Source organism: Nicotiana tomentosiformis, chromosome 3, assembly GCF_000390325.3.
Source record: "Nicotiana tomentosiformis chromosome 3, ASM39032v3, whole genome shotgun sequence".
Classification (NCBI taxonomy): domain Eukaryota; kingdom Viridiplantae; phylum Streptophyta; class Magnoliopsida; order Solanales; family Solanaceae; genus Nicotiana; species Nicotiana tomentosiformis.
The window spans coordinates 126,980,623-126,996,448 of record NC_090814.1 but is presented as its reverse complement, the minus strand read 5'-3'; the positions used below and the strand labels follow the sequence as shown (position 1 = coordinate 126,996,448).

Here is a 15,826-nt window from a genome sequence, read left to right as displayed (position 1 = left end):
ACTTTATCACTAAGAAGTACTTGCTAATGTTGTTGAGCTAGGTATTTGGACCCATGAAGAATTGAACTGAAGTGAACTTAGTTTCATGTGGAGTTATCTTTCTGTCATAGGACTATATGTATCCTTAGTTAGATTAGAGAAGTTAGAAGAATATCAATTGAATACTTTCAAGAGCTTTGGGCAAGACCAAGGCCAAGAGAAGGTTATAATATATGTTTCTCAACCTGATAAAAAGAATCTCTTCTTAGTTCCATTTGTCATTCTCTCTTAATATTATGCTGACCAGGAAGTTAGGATTGGCCATCCTTCCTTTCTTCCTTTGTTTTTTCTTTTGGGGGTGAGTATACTTCCTTTTTACCGGTTCCTTCTCAAGCTTTCAGCTTTCAGCCTCCTGTATCCCTTTGTTAAGGGAACCACTGAAGGGAAGTCTAACTCTGAAAGCCTTTGCCTAGACTTAGCTCATCTTTTTCGTGTTTTCTAATGGACCAAATGTGGCATAACTTCCCTCTTCTTTATCCAAATTTCACTGTTACTGCAGCATACAACAGCCATGAAGGCTTCCTTAAGACGTAACAGCTGAAAAGCTTACTTTGTTAGAACGAGAAATTCTTTATATGGAAGTTAATTTCTCTTGTCCAGCTTGCCCTGTTACTGGGAGTTCCTTCGCGTGTATCTTGTGTTGCATATTGGAAGCTGCGAGAGCTGATTCAAGTGGGATTCCTTTGAATCTAAAGGCATTTGATCTCGGAAAGCAACAAGAGGAAAACCCAGTTGTGCTCTTTAAAATTTAGCGTGTTCAGATTCTAGGGAATCTTTTGTTTTGTTTCTCCCCACATCCTAAGTACAGTTCAGCGACTGCTTTTTTAATGCTACTCGGCAAAATATGTTCGGAAACGAGTTTTTTTTTAGTATCATTTGGCAAAGTATCCTGTAATGTCAAAGGTTTTGATGGGTTCTATAGACAAATGAACTTTGTCTTTCCCAGAACAGATTGAAAAAATGGTAAAGAATGGTGCACGGAGTGTTTGTTGTCGGTCATTCGAGTAATTGCACCTGCTCTAAAGGTGTTGGTCATTCGAGTAATGGATTACGCCTCAGTTCTACGCTAGTTCAGTGTTTATATGAACCTTTTGTAATTACTCTGCTCTATATATTATTGTCATATAGCACGTGCCTAAGTGGGCATGTTCAAATGATTTCAGTGTGACTCATAATTAGATTACTTTTACATTTGTGTTAAATCTATGTAACCCTCTTCTCTTCTATCTATAGTAGTGTTCTAAATTTTTGCTAGCAAACATGAAAAACGAGAAACTAAAAAATCCAGAATTTCACCCTCAAAAAACTATTTTAGCTGTTGCACCCACGAAAAGAAAAAGGAACAAGAATATGCCATAGTGCGCACAATACTTCAGCGGCTTCAAGGTGAGTGATATTGCCTTTTTCTTCAAGGTGAAATTCGGTTTGAGCAAATGAATTGGTGTGCGAAGAAAGTCATGTATCTTTCGAGATGCAGTGAATTGGTGTGAAAGATCTAAAAGTTTGTAATGCTAAAGTGAAGCTTTAAGATCGGAAGAGGAGAGTGTGCAGTAAAGGAGCTATTTGTACATCACGCCCCTTTACTATTTTGAATTTAAAAAAATGACCTTTTAAGATCTCTTAAGTGTAAAAGACAGATTTCATGTGTAAAAAAAGTAGGGTCATAAAACTAAAAACAAATTTGTAAAGAGCCAAAAAATCAATTCACCCGCACTAAAGTGGCAGACAATCAGTAAATTGTTTCTCCTGGCAATGAAGGAAGCTGGAAAGCAATCAGTGATATTTAAAAGCACCAGAAAGGGCCTCAATGACTAGAACGATTCTCAACAAGTTCTGTTCTCTAGCACCGGAAAGTGGTTAAAGATGGAAAAATATTACAGTAATTAAAGCAAGTTTTTGTCGGAAAATGAAGTAAATCTCAGCAGTTCTATCGCTAGCAACTCTCAAGTTGGATGCTAACACTGTCTAAACAATTGTTAAATGTGCTCAAGACTATTTCCCCAAAATGGTTAGTGCAATTTGTTGATCTGCATCCAGATTACCAGGAAATTGATTGATTAACTCGATCTGATGTCAACCGTGTACAAAAATTACAGAAGTAACAGATAAAGGAATTGGATTAATGAAAAAGAAAAAGAGGAAGGAAGATTAGTTTGTGAATGACTCTAGAGGAGTTGAAATAACAAAGTAATTAAAAAAAAGAGCATGTTAATATCTCGTGCTAATCCAGTAGGTCCAAAAGATAAATGCTGGTTACTTTCCAAGTAAGCGGCGGCCACGCTGGTTGGCACCTTTAACTCGGAAATTGAGCTCATCCACGTCATCTTGAAGATGATCCAGGGCTTTGTTCTGCCTGCAATATCCAACAGCATATGCAGAAATGTTCAGAAGTGATTAGAGAAATACACAGTACTACAATGATCATGAAAGTACATAAGAAGAAAAAAAGGGATGAAGGAAAGAGCAAGGAAGCTCATAGTCCTTAAAGAAAATTTCACAATCTTAAACACTAACCTCCCAATTTCAGATCCCATGTCAAGAGCCATATCTTTGAGCTCTCCCAACAGGTTACTGAGATCTGATAATGCGTCATCTTGCTTTGCCTTTTCAACCTGTCAAATTTTCAAAATGATTAGCGCTGTTTCGAATGATTTCTCAATGCGAGAAAACACATAGGTGCTTCTAAAACAAGCCTCCTAGGCTGCCCGGTGCGACTCTTCTTAGGCTTCCCAGTCTTAGAAAACAAGCCATGCAGTTTTCACCATTCTAAGATAGAGAATGCATCATAAGAAGGGTCTTCACCGTTCTAAGATAGAGAATGCAAAACAAATGGATAGAAAAAAAGGGCAGCCCTGGTGCAAAGCATCTCGCGTTCACATAGGGTCAAGTGGAAGGCCACACCCAAGGGGTGTGATGTAGGCAGCCTACCTAACACAAGCGTTAGTGGCTCATTCCATGGTTCAAACCCGTAACCTATAGGTCAAATGGAGACAAATATACCGTTGCTCCAAGGCTCCCCTCTAAAACAAATGGATAGAAAGTTTAAATGGAGCACTACAACTTCAAGTTTAGAAAGTTCAGATGGAGACAAATATTGTGAAACTTCAACTTGTTAATGGAGCACAGTTAAGGAAAGAAACAGGAAAGCCTTCGCCACGAGTAGTTGACATATTGATCGCAACTCTTCACACCGTGATAAAACTAACTTGAGAGCAAGTTTATCTTCCTATCACGCAACAGGCTAGAGCCAATATCAATTCTCTGAAACATTGATATAAAGGAGTTCTTAATATCCATCTCTATTTTGTGCCAAGTAACACACATGTACCTCAATTTGCTGTAGTGCATTTGTAGGTTCTGGTGGTGGTGTTCGTGAACTTGAGCGTCCTTTAGGTGCCGAGCTCAACCCCAACTTCTCTCTCTGCTCCAGGTGGTTACCCTTTCTTTGAACTGGATCATCTGCCACAGTAACAGATAATCAGCAATCTTTCTCAATAGCCACAACCTCCCCACAGTTTATTAATGTTTTCTATATCTGAATGTCCAGTTAGTTAATTCTTTCCCTACTCATGAACACCAAAGCATATTAAATGAACAAGAACAAAATCAGATGAGTAACCTCTAGTAATTACTGGCCCTGTAATTGGGCGAGTCTTCTTAGGCTTCCAAGTCTTAGAAAACAAGCCTCCTAGACTGCCCAAGAGTTTTTCACCCTGCAATCAAATTTCAAGCTTTAGTTTCAAATTGATAACTACAGCAGCAAAAGGAAATAACAGATACAAAATATTCCATTTAAGGAATAGTAAGAAAGTATTCGGTAGTTATGGGGCAACGGTAGGTTAAGGACAGAGGTGGAACAGGTTGAAGCAAACTATTGACTTATGCTTTATAAAAGTCTAAACAAAATCTATATGCCCTCCTAAAGACTATAAAGTTTCATCCCAAAATGAACAAGGAAGTAACCTACCAGTCAGTATAAATTTCAAACATATTTGAGTTATTCAACGAAATACTAAAGAATGAAAAGTTGCAGAAACAAGAAAAATAGATGAGAATTGGCATTCCATGATGATACAAAGGGTAACTTAATCCAAAACAAGTTCTTTTGCAAACTACAAAATGCAATAGACTTAGAAAACCATACTCTGCTAAGGTCATGGTCAATGTCAGCTGCAGTTGTGTGGGTTCTTGTAATTTGTTCACCTTGCTGATGTAAGGTGATCAAAGTTTTTGTTGCGTCCTGTCTCATGTCTTCTGCAATCCTCAGGCAGCTGTTAACAGTCTTTGTTGTCTCTTCAGCCTTGTGTACAGCATAGTTTTCCAACTCCTGTACAGTTTGGTTCTCAAATCCTCCAGAGTCCCGGAAGTCATTCTTGTATCTGTTTCTTGCTGTTGAAGTTGCAGAGTAAGCAGATGAATGAGTCCCTTTAATATCATCGTCATCAAAAGGGTTTGTACTCAAATGTGGAGTTATTAGAGAAGGCTCGGACGAAGTTCTCCGTGCAGGTGTTATAGTTTGCTTGCTGTCAGATTCATTGTCAGAGTCAACAGGATTTGAACTAGAATAACCATGGAATCCAGGATTCGCAGAGTGATTTTTAGCATTCAGATGCAAGGGCGATTTCTTAAGCCCGAACATTTTCAATGGGTAAGAGGTGAACTTGCTTCAGTAGGAACTAGGAAGTGTTCGACTAATTAAGGAATGTACCTGGAGAAAGAAGCAAGCGAAAGCTATTAACAGTATGTTTTAACAGCCAAATTAATTAGCAAGAATCAGCTATAACGAGAACATTCACTTGAACATCCTGCTGACCTACATTTAAAGTGAAAGTTCATGTATTCTACCACGATAGTCGATAAGATTGACAATACACTAATAGATCATCAAAAACTGCTGAAAGGATGAACTAGGACTCGAGGCTAAACTTTGTGCAGGAAGAGGAAAAATTTTTCCTTTTTTTTTTTTGGGGGGGGGGGGGGGGGGGGTGGTTTGCTACATAAAATAAAAAGGGCATCCAAGAACACACTTAACAGTCCTTCAATAATATATAAAAGTTTCAACGAATATGCAGGCCCGATTCTCTATGCATCTTCATCATAACTCATAAACGTTAAAAGTTAAAAATGAAAAGCTTTCCTTATAGAAATAAATTTTTACTAATCTTTTTTTTTTCCAATCAAATGAACAATCAAGATAGTTTCCCAATTCATCTGGCTTATTGCTTTATGCTGAATTCTTTAAAACCCAGAAATTAAACAAGATTAAAACGACAGCAAAAAGTGCAGATTGTTCCACTAAAGAGTAGAAAAAGATAGCCGCAAGTGATAAAAATCACAGCGAAAAAGAAAAACTAACAGAACACAAATCAGTACAATAAGCTTAGTGATTTGAACAGATCCAAAGGATAAAAACAAAAATGCATAAACTAATACATTCAAGAAAAAATGAAAATTACCTGCAAATCCAAGGAACACTGTGGATTAGGATTTAGGAGCACCGAGATTAACGCCCCTATCACGGAGAACCAATCCACAATAAGGAGAAAATCTAGAGAGAGAGCGAGAGAGGAAGAGAGGAGACTATAAAATTTGAAAGTGGGGAACAGGCCTATATAATATAGTACTTCCTCCCTCTAATTTACCAATTTATGAATGCACTCTAATTTTATTTGTCTATTATATTAAAAATAAATATTTATTTTTTAGAAAACTAATAAATAATTACTAATTTATACCTAATTTATCCTTATTATTTTCCAATATTTTAGATTTTTAATAGTCAAAGTTAGTTTTTTAATAATAATTAGGGGTTATAATAAAATAACCACAATTTATTAATTCTTTAAAGATGTGCCAAGTCAATAGTGAATAAATAAACTTGGACGGAGGAAATATTTTTATATTTATAATAAATTTAATCTTAGACTCTTTATTTTATTTTAATAAAATAATTTATAAAAAAACAAATATAGAGTAATTGTTTTAGTCACAAATCTTTTAAAAATTTATTTTTCTTAAACTTTGTGTCAATGCATCACATAAAATGGGATGGAGAGCATGCAATTGAATTTTATTTTTTCTTCTGATGCAATTGAAAATGTTGCGGACGCTAGCAGTATAGCTTACTTTTGGAAGAAATTAGTTGTATTCTAATGTAGTATTGGGCATTAAAATTTTAATATTAACGTTCAAGTTTTGTAGCAAGAGGTACAATAGTAGTAATAACAACTACTGCCCCTCTCAATAATCTGACCGGAATAAAATAAAGTATAAATAAACCTTTTTCTAGAGAAAATAAAAAGAAAAAGAAAAAGAAGCGCGTAGGCCGTAGAGGGTGACTTTTGAATTCGGCTAAATTGGACCGTTTCCTCTCCATATAATGCATAAATAGTAAAGCCCTGACCCAGTCCACGTCAAAATAAAAAGTTTTTAATTTCCACTTCTTTCCCTGTTACTGTTAAGAAAAAAAGAAAAAGAAAAATTACTAGTTTAAGTTCGCCAAAATGACGTATTAAATCATTAATAATACTTACACGTAACGAGCTTGCTTTGCTTTCTTCTTCTTCTATATCTTCTAACTCCTTGGCCCAACGTGCGAAATTCTGCGAATTTGTCACCACCAAACCGATGCCAAAAATCAACGGGACTTATATCTTCTTGATTACCTTTGCCTTTTTGCTTGTCCCATTATTTATCATATTGAAGAAAAAGTTTAGGTGCTTTGATTCGAATAATGTTGTGGAAATAGCAGCAGGAGCTCGGGCAAACCCATGTCCGGCGGAAAATTCAGCTGCTGAAGTAGTGATAGATGTTTGCGAAGAAGAAATTAAAGCAAAAAACAGTGATTGTTCTATTTGTATTGCAGATTTTAAAAAAGGGGAGATGTGTTTGATACTTTCTCCTTGTTGCCATGGATTTCATTTTGCTTGTGTTAGTCGTTGGTTAGAAGACAAAGAGACGTGTCCCTTGTGTCGGACCCCTGTTACTAGTGTCATGTGTCGCTCGTATTAATGATGACAAGCCGAGCTATGTGGTGGGGAGGTTCAATTGAATCTTCTTTATACGGTGTAAGCAAGGTAAAATGTAAACACAAATTCTTTTGTATATATACAAATTGTTGAATCTTGTTCACAATTTTTTTTTTTTTTTTTTTTACATTCTAATTATGCATATACATTCACATTAGGGTGTGGGCATTTAATAATCAATGCCAATTACTATTTCATTTATTCGTTCAAAAGTGCAAAATAAGCAAACTCATCTTTTCAGAGAATGTCATCCCACTTCATTGTCAAGGCAGACACATTGAATTAGTTTGAGATTTATCTCAAAAAAGAGTCCTGAGAATTTATTTGTCATGGTTTCTGCTGCACACCAAATTTGCAAGCTCAGTTACATTTGAACGTTCACTAATACATTACATTTGATTAGGATCGGAGAACGGGAGAAGAAATGAGGAAGCACTGTAAGGAAGTACAGAAACTCCACTCATTAAATTGTCGATTCAGAAGAAACCCTTCAGGAAAAATGACTTTTCCAGCTTCCAAGCACCTTCCAGGAAACCAGCAAGAAATCATAAACCCCTAATTCTTAGCTGCTAAGTTCCATTTGTAAATTACAATATACAATCTACTCCTAACACTTCTCACTAAGACAAGACACGAATCACCTATAGCGCATTATACACGCTAAAAAAGGTGTGCAAGAAATGAAGATTCAAGCAACTTACATTGCTCATAATTACGCGTTCCAACAAGATTAAACAATATGTAAAACTTGAGATCACATGTGAGCTGGATCACTCAACTACTCTTTCCAATCTTGATTTCTGGAATCATATTCAATCCGTGTCAAGATTTACAACATGTCTAGATTCATTGAATTTAGGTATAAGAATATTCGATAATATCTCATAATGTTCCCTACTTCAATGTTGAATATTTTATATGAACTGGTAGAACAGTTGATAATATAACAATCAGCGTTTGCAGCATCATACACCACATTCAAATTGACTTTTCTAAATGGAAATTAAATCTCATTTATCAAACTCCTCTAAACGAAACAAAAGTAGACTTGCGGAATCAAACAACAAACACACTTTACCAGAAGGCATGTTGAAATGGACACATTTTTTACCAATATCTATGCTACACAGACTGAGACATACTGAATCTGGTGTTGGATTTACTATATATGTTGTCCTTAAGATAACACAATTTACTATATGTTCTTTTCAATCTTGATAACACAATCTCCATTCGGAACTTCAAAGATATTACTACTATATTCCTCAAGGAACACAATAAGTCACAAATGTAAAGATCAAACCCGAGCTTCCAACTTAGCTATATACTTTTGTAAAGATAATTGTTCTACTTCAATGCATGCAAGATGTAAATGATGTGATATAGATGTTAATAACAAATATAGCTTAAGTTGCTTTACAAGTGATTCATAGTTCTTTACTTGATCTGCCATTTCTCCATCTTGTGCATAACATGGCAGAGGACAATGGAATGGTAGGATAGTTGGAATTTTGAGAAATATGAACTATTACCCCTAAGTTTGCTTGGAAACATGTTGTAAAAAGGGATGGGGGAGGTTAAGGAGATAGGTGTGCTAAGGTTAGGGCTGTTCAGCTTTAGGGGTTTTGATTTGTTTGTACATATTTTTTCCCTTGGTAATTAAAATTTGACTAATTACCAAAAAAAAAAAAAAAAAAAAAAAACGAACAGAACAGCCGGTTTTGTAAGGGGTGGACCAAATATCTCCATCAATGGAAGTGTGAAATAGCAAAAACAAAGGTAAGATCGATCAGACGGATGGGATCCCTCCACTCTTAAGCAGAAGTTTCAAGATCGAGTCCTGGGAATGCAGAAACCCCTGATAGGAGCGCTTCTCATTAAATGATCCCTACGAGGCACTAATCCAGATTCCAGATTCCAGATTAGCTGGACCAGTTGGTTCCGAATACCAGATGCTTATACCAAAGTAAGATATGATAGATTTCTTTTGTAATCAACATTGAATTGCAGAAGTCATTGCTAAAGCTTTCCCATTAAATCTTTATCAGCATTCAGCTTACAAATTCAACATCAAACATTTCGTGCAACTACTTAAATCATGGGGCAACCAAAAACTTCTCAAGAAACAAAAGCTTCATTTCCAAATCGAAAGAGCAGAACATTCAAAACTGCCAACTCTTATTCAGCTTCCCTATTGATCATGATTTAATACCAACGGAAAATTAATTGCTGAATCTAGAGAATACAACAAGGATCAATCCAAGGGAAGTAACAGCAATACAAGAGTAAGTAACACCCTGAACGCGAACAAAAAACAAGTTCAATTGCTTAGCAGCCTGGAGAGTAAGAGTCAAAATCTGCAGCCTACCTTGTTCTTCCATTTTCCTAAAAAAGTAAATGGGCTTCAGCGCTCGCCTCAACATGAATGCAAGAGAAAATGGTAACCCAAAAGCCAAGAAACTCTGCATTGAGATCTCGGGAATTGGGGAGGACTGAGTCCTGTAAGTGATCCAAGCTCCTAAACCAAGCTGTACAAGCCCAAGTACAGCAAATCCTTTGCTCAAACTGTACATTGTTTTAAGCATTTTATCAAGCACTTCACGGGTCTCATTTCCAAGTGGTGTAACGTCACGCTCAACAGTTGGTCCTGTGATCTCCTGGTGCTTAAATTCAGGGGTTTGACTTGGATACTCACTAGCGATTTTAGGGTTTCCACCATCACTAGATGAAAAGTATCTCGGTAGAAATCCTTGAACTTGAAATTTGGGGGTTTTATAATTAATTTGATTTTGGGAAAGTGATATATTGGGTTTAATAGAGTTTTGAATTGTGCCAAGAAATGGTAGCTGACTTTGACTCTGGACAAAAGGAGTTGATCTGATATAGGAATTGGAGAAGGTTGAAAATTTTGTGTTTGTTTTGGGATGCCTGAGGAATGAAAGTGGAGAAGAAAAAGAAGAAGGATTTTTAAGAAGTTCGGTTGTAAATCTGCGAGTTATTGTAGACGCCATAATAGCTGCAGAAGCAGAAAGGGAAAAGAGGAGATCAACGAGGAGCACAAGGTTTTACATTAAGCCATGGATTTTAGTCAATGGCTGCTTTGCCCGCGTTTTGCGTTTATTGCATTTTCAGAGAATGGGCCAAACTTTTGCTTCTCTTTTCTGGCCCAAGTTAAGAGTCCAGTTAATGAATGGGCAAAATTGGTCGACCGAAATAAATTGTATTGCTAGTTAAAATATATAATATAAGTATATATATAAAAAATATGTATTTTATCAGCTACTTCATTATTTTTGGGAGCAGCTAAAAATATATATTTTTGTTAATGAATGTCAGCCTTGTTATGATCGGCTTATGATGTATAGAGGCCTAAGCCCAAATTAGTGAAATTGTGTAACAATCCCAAAAGTAATTTACCCAAATCAGAAAGTGAAATTGGTTAAAAATTGCATAAATAACTCGTGTTACACGTTTTAAACTGTAAGGGGTTGTTTGATCTGAAGTATAAAAAAGTTTAATTCCGTATAAAGTTCCATATTACTCGTATAACGTTTACTTTTCTAAGTAAAATTTTGATGGTTTACTTCCATTCGCTAATACAGAAACTAACTAATTTACTTACTTTAAGTAAACTTTGATGGCTTACATCCAATTTTTAGTAATCAGAAAGGTATTAAAAGTGATATACTTTCCTATTTACGCACGATTTTGGGAAGATAAAAGCTTAAAGGAAATAGCTCATTACACTCAACGTTTTCTTTACTCTCCAATTTTATTTCTATTTCTCTTTACCGCACAAAGGAAATGTAAATCGTTACACTGAACTTTTCCTTTTACTCTTTCAGTTCCCTCCTCTTTTAACTCAACCCAAACATGGTATAAAGTGCCAAGGGCTGATTCCCAAGAATAGGAAAATCAATACAAGCAACGTAACTGGCAACATTTTTTTACACTTTCATCCAAATTTATTTGATTAAATCCACCTTTGAATAATCACTTATACTTCAACTACGACTGTCTCAAACATTATATCTTTTGGCAAGCGGATTTCTAAAGAGATTGTAATAAGTTAGTAATAACATTCGAAAGACAAAAGTCTTGAATTTTTTTGTTAAACAGTGCACAACTATCATGTTCTAATATAGGGAATGTCATATAAGCTGATTAATAGTAGCAGAATAGAATAGAAGCAACTTTTCGATTAGCAAGAAAATTATGTAATCAATCCTAAGTCTTATATATCTCCAACATGTCAAGTGCCGGTATTAAACAAACTGCACGTCGAAATAGGTGTTGTAGTTAAAGTGGACTAGGTAAATGAACAATATAGAATATTGTGGAGTGTAAGGACTCTTAACTTTGCAATTTAATCAATCAAACTTGATAAGTTTACTACTGATATTTATTTATTTCTTTCAAGTGTAGAGGTGGTCCAATCTACTAAGTCTTCCTTTTTCAGTTGCGTGATAACCGTTCAAGCTAGAGTTTTGTGTATAGCATTAAAGATATTAATTGAAAAGCACTAGCATATTGTGAGACTATATAAGAAAGGGAAATGGGATGGGTTGTCATGTTATTTGGTAGGTCACTAAACAACCACCTTTGAGCTCACTTATCTTTGTTTACAATATATAATGGAGCATTTTTTTTCTCCCTCATGACTTCATAGCATAGTCCCATCTTCAACACCTCACTCAATTTCCCTTCAATTCCAAGAAAAGATTATCACATCATTAAAAGAAATTACCCTTCATTACAATTTAGTCTAGCTCAAGATCAAGTTAAAATGTACACAACAAAAAAAGAATCCTAAATAGAAAAAGAAGCTTACATCTTGTACATATGAATTTTCATTTCCTAATTAAAATTGGTAAAAGACAATAAAATTGATCCCAACAAAAAGAAAGGGAGGGGGGTTGCTAACTGGTTCAATGAGCAAAATGGAATTTGAATTTGTTAAATGGACATGTTGAACAGGGAGCCGAGGGTCTATCGGAAACGATTTTTTTATCAACAAAAGGTAGGGGCTAGGTCTGCGTAGACTCTACCCTCTCTAGATCCACTTATGGGACTACACGGGCTATATCACTATATTGTTGTTGGGCAGGTTGAATAGGGATCAAACAAATTTGGGTTGAATATTGCCACCACTAAGTTACTACTGAGAATTTAAACACTTCAAACATGTAAAGAATCAATGAATCTGTACACTTGTGAACCTTAAATGAAATTCCCAATGATTAATTGGAAATAAGGCCCAGTAGCTGCTCATGTTTGTGACTGTTTTCCATCCACCATTGCTGGAAACCAATATTCTCACTGCTAGAATCCAACATATTCTCTTCTTCAACAGGAGCAGGCAAGTTTAGATCCAAGAAATTTCTGATTTCTGGTATTGGTTTCTGTACTATTTCAACAGCTTGGTTATTGTTTCTTTTGGCCTCAGCAATCAAATGGGATCTCTTGTGACCACCTAAAGCTTGACCTGATGAGAAAATCTTGAAACAAATTGGACACTCATGATTCTTTAGCTTCTTGGATCCAGAATTGGTCTCAATCTTTTCATTTATTGCACTTTCACTGCTGCAGTTTTTGATGAGTTTGATATGATCTACACCTTTATTTTGCAAGTGCTCAATATCAATACTGCTATTTTCACCTTTGATATTTTTGTGGCTTGCCCTGTGACCTCCTAGTGCTTGGTAGGAATGGAAACTCTTATTGCAAGTAGTACACTCAAATTTTATCTTCTTGGAATTGAAACCCTCAGTTAAATCACTCCTTTTGACTAACTTGTTAGCAAATTCAACTTCAAACTCTTCAACAACTCTGTTTTCATTGTCCACTTTAATCTTCTTCTTTTTCTCATCATCAGTTGGAACTTGTGATTTGTCCCTTTTTTGACCATTTGACTTGGAGCTCTCACCTTGTTCTGTTTTCCCATTTTTGACTTTCCTCAGCTTGACCAATTCACCATCTTTACATTTTGTGCTCTTGTTCCCAACTTTATCATTTTGATGTGGTTGATAATTGTTATCAGAACACTCAGTGACATGATTTTGACCAACCCAACTTCCCACATCTTTTGAAAGTAAGATCAAACTCATAGCAACTTCCTCTTGTAGCTGATCATGTTCAATCTCAGAGATACAAGGAGAAGCATTATAAGCAACAGTTAAAGAAGAGGAAGTTGTAGTAGCCATGTACCTTTTCAACCTTCTTGTTGATCTCTTCTTCTTATTTGGTGCTGCTGTTTCAGTATCAGATTGACTATCCATAACTTGTTTCTGATTAGCATTAGCACTATTCCAAGAATCTTGTTCCACACTGTTATTTATTGATGAGATTCTCTCTGAGTGACACTTCATATGGCCAAATAAAGCTTTCCAAGATTGGAAGCTTTTGCCACATTCTTTGCATACTTTGTTCTTCTGATTTGGAAGCAAAGTATCTTCTTCACTTGACTCAGCAAATTTTGAAGTCTTCTTGGGATTCTCCCTCAGCACATAATTAGCACTTTGAGTACCTGCTTCAGTGCCCATATCCAAAATTGGAAGCATTTTTCTTGTAGTGTTTCCATCAGTTGAATTAATCATATGAGACCTCATATGACCACCTAATGATCTACCACTATTGAAACTTTTGTTGCAGAATTTGCATACATGTTTCAGTATTTCTTGATCTTCTCCCATTGAATTGAATCAAATCAAAATTCAAGAATCAAGAATCAGATCAGATGATCAAGAAAAAAAGTCCAACTTTTACCTAGTCTTGTTCTTTTCAATCTCACAATGCAACTCTGGATGTAGAAATTATCCAAATTATGCTAGTAGCTCTCACAGTAGATAATATGAAGAAAATATCCAAATTATGTTGGTGATGAACAAGCTAAAAAAGAGAAAAGAAAACTTAAAAGAAAGAGAGCAGTTTTAGTACTTTCTCTTTCTTAAGTTTTTCTCTCTCTTAGAACAACACTATGTTTGGCGAATTGGAGGAGAAATCCATGCATGGAAGCAAAGATAAAAAGAAGTGGTAAAGGGAAAGATAGTAGTAGCACGTGTACTCAACTGACAATACTACGCCAACCCAAATCCAACGGCTGAGATTGATCCTCCTATTTAGCATCTCTATTGTGTTGAGCTGACAACCGAGCTTAGCTAGCTAATGCTCAAAATAACTTAGAACTGCTCTCAATAACTATTCTTTCCTTTGTCTTTGCTATTAAAGAAGCCCACAACTCAAAGTGAGACCAAAATTAAAAAATAAGAAAATTAAAGGTTCCACTCTTTGTCTTTGGCTGTTATTCTTTTAATCTTATGTTAAACTTATTTCTTTTCTATTTCTATTATTTTATGAGTTTAACTTCTTCCCCATATTCATGATCAAATATAATTCTTACATTGTCATAAAACAGTATAGCGATAACCTAAAAACTATCTACTATAACATGGTAATTCTACTACATATTTATGGTCTAATAAAATTCTTACACCGTCAAATCACAAATAACCTAAAAACTATCTATTATAACTTGTTAAATATATTAATAGTTCAAAAATCTTCCGGTGTCGTCAGTATATATAAGTTAAATTTCTCCTAAGACTTGTTCTATCCTTATTCTGGTCCTGCATGTCAGTTTCCAGTACTGTTGTTACTTCCTTGAAGGCATTTAATTATTTACTTATTAATCATAGGCCAACCCAAAAGAAATTCTTGAATTTAGCTTCAATTAGCATATAGTACTTGTATTGATTAGTATCATAAACTTAAGTTGTAGCACAAAGTTGACAGCAACGAGAGCTAATTAGATGAAGTGAGAAAAGTTGCCGGCCTTAATTAATTAGTTGTTAGCAGCTAAAGCCGGCTTTCATAGCACTAACCGCAACGTGAATATGTCTTAATATTAAGGACAAACTAATCACAATTTTGGGAGGTACGTGATGAAAGTTCCTTACCTTTTGTGCCTATTTTAGCCGGCAATATTAGTGCAACTTTAGCTGTGAACTTGTCTATTTATTCATTTTGATTTTTGCTAAGCAGTAGCACATTGCTCGGAGAGTAGTAGTTATACGTTTAAATATAAATATATAAATATATGTGTGTGATTACGAGGAACAGAAAGACCACCCTTTATTTCCTTCTCTACTTAAAACCGTAATAAACAAACATTTTTAAAAGATCAAACATGTGCTTGCACATTATTTTGTGCCTAACTTTGGCTTGTGAACTATACACAATACATGCACTATGATGATTGTGTGTGGCAAAATTGTCTTGTGATTGGCTGAAGAATCTTGGATATTAAAAGGCGAGTTCTTGACTAAATTTTAGTTTCTCTAGATTGATAGTTAGCATTGATTAATTAAAAATTCAGAAGAAAACACTGTTTGATAACTTGCGTTAAATGGTAAATAACCACAAATATGGCTGACATGTCATGGTGAAATTGTTTTAAAATTCAAATTTTGACTAATTCGTATGAAACACTGAAAAAATTAAGAGATATAGTAGTTTTTTGCTAAGTCATATGGTAACTACATAAAAGGAAGTGAAGTTCTTGATGTTTAACAAAAATAAAATAAAAAAAATTGAAATCATTGTGGAGCTATAGAAAGATAATAGTATTGCAGCTACTACTTATTTTACTCCCAATCAAAGATAGTTTAAATTGAGTGTGCTAAATCGCAGAACCGGATTCAAAATTTAAATTTTATGTGTTTAATCTTTAATATTTCTAGCATTGAACCTATATATTACAA

At 35.1% G+C, this 15,826-nt stretch overlaps 3 protein-coding genes and 1 long non-coding RNA gene across 5 annotated transcripts; 1 reads left to right on the top strand and 3 right to left on the bottom strand.

Moving 5' to 3' along the window:
* Positions 1–2,077: 2,077 nt before the first annotated feature.
* LOC104114903 (SNAP25 homologous protein SNAP33-like) lies at positions 2,078–5,652 on the bottom strand. 2 transcript variants are annotated; one of them, XM_009625450.4, is made up of 6 exons: positions 5,496–5,652; positions 4,184–4,747; positions 3,659–3,752; positions 3,368–3,498; positions 2,554–2,651; positions 2,078–2,392 (listed from the first exon to the last, which is right to left on the bottom strand). In XM_009625450.4, exons 2-6 carry the CDS (start codon positions 4,676–4,678, stop codon positions 2,293–2,295), a joined length of 918 nt encoding a protein of 305 aa, XP_009623745.1. In that variant the 5' UTR covers positions 4,679–4,747; positions 5,496–5,652; the 3' UTR covers positions 2,078–2,292. The 2 variants fall into 2 exon arrangements, with proteins under 2 accessions (XP_009623745.1, XP_018632732.1); XM_018777216.3 differs by having other exon boundaries at positions 4,184–4,852; positions 5,496–5,633.
* A 923-nt stretch (positions 5,653–6,575) lies between these two features.
* Positions 6,576–8,779, top strand: LOC138907201 (uncharacterized). Its single transcript, XR_011414977.1, has 2 exons — positions 6,576–7,115; positions 7,471–8,779. It is a non-coding gene; the product is annotated as an uncharacterized lncRNA (long non-coding RNA).
* Positions 8,780–9,066: 287 nt separating this feature from the next.
* Positions 9,067–10,199, bottom strand: LOC104114901 (uncharacterized). Its single transcript, XM_009625449.4, has one exon. The coding sequence runs from the start codon at positions 10,076–10,078 to the stop codon at positions 9,290–9,292; it is 789 nt and encodes a 262-aa protein (XP_009623744.1). The 5' UTR covers positions 10,079–10,199; the 3' UTR covers positions 9,067–9,289.
* A 1,577-nt stretch (positions 10,200–11,776) lies between these two features.
* On the bottom strand, positions 11,777–14,088 carry LOC104114900 (zinc finger protein ZAT1-like). Its single transcript, XM_009625448.4, has one exon. The coding sequence runs from the start codon at positions 13,757–13,759 to the stop codon at positions 12,308–12,310; it is 1,452 nt and encodes a 483-aa protein (XP_009623743.1). The 5' UTR covers positions 13,760–14,088; the 3' UTR covers positions 11,777–12,307.
* Positions 14,089–15,826: the final 1,738 nt, after the last annotated feature.

Bases quoted from the DNA above. Each gene is read 5' to 3' on its own strand.
- LOC104114901 (XM_009625449.4), bottom strand. From the start codon at position 10,078: ATGGCGTCTACAATAACTCGCAGATTTACAACCGAACTTCTTAAAAAT.
- LOC104114903 (XM_009625450.4), bottom strand. From the start codon at position 4,678: ATGTTCGGGCTTAAGAAATCGCCCTTGCATCTGAATGCTAAAAATCAC. The intron at 3,753-4,183 runs GTATGGTTTTCT...ATTTGATTGCAG, and splicing joins TTGACCATGACCTTAGCAGA to GGTGAAAAACTCTTGGGCAG. The intron at 2,652-3,367 runs GTACATGTGTGT...AAAATTTGACAG, and splicing joins ATGCACTACAGCAAATTGAG to GTTGAAAAGGCAAAGCAAGA.
- LOC104114900 (XM_009625448.4), bottom strand. From the start codon at position 13,759: ATGGGAGAAGATCAAGAAATACTGAAACATGTATGCAAATTCTGCAAC.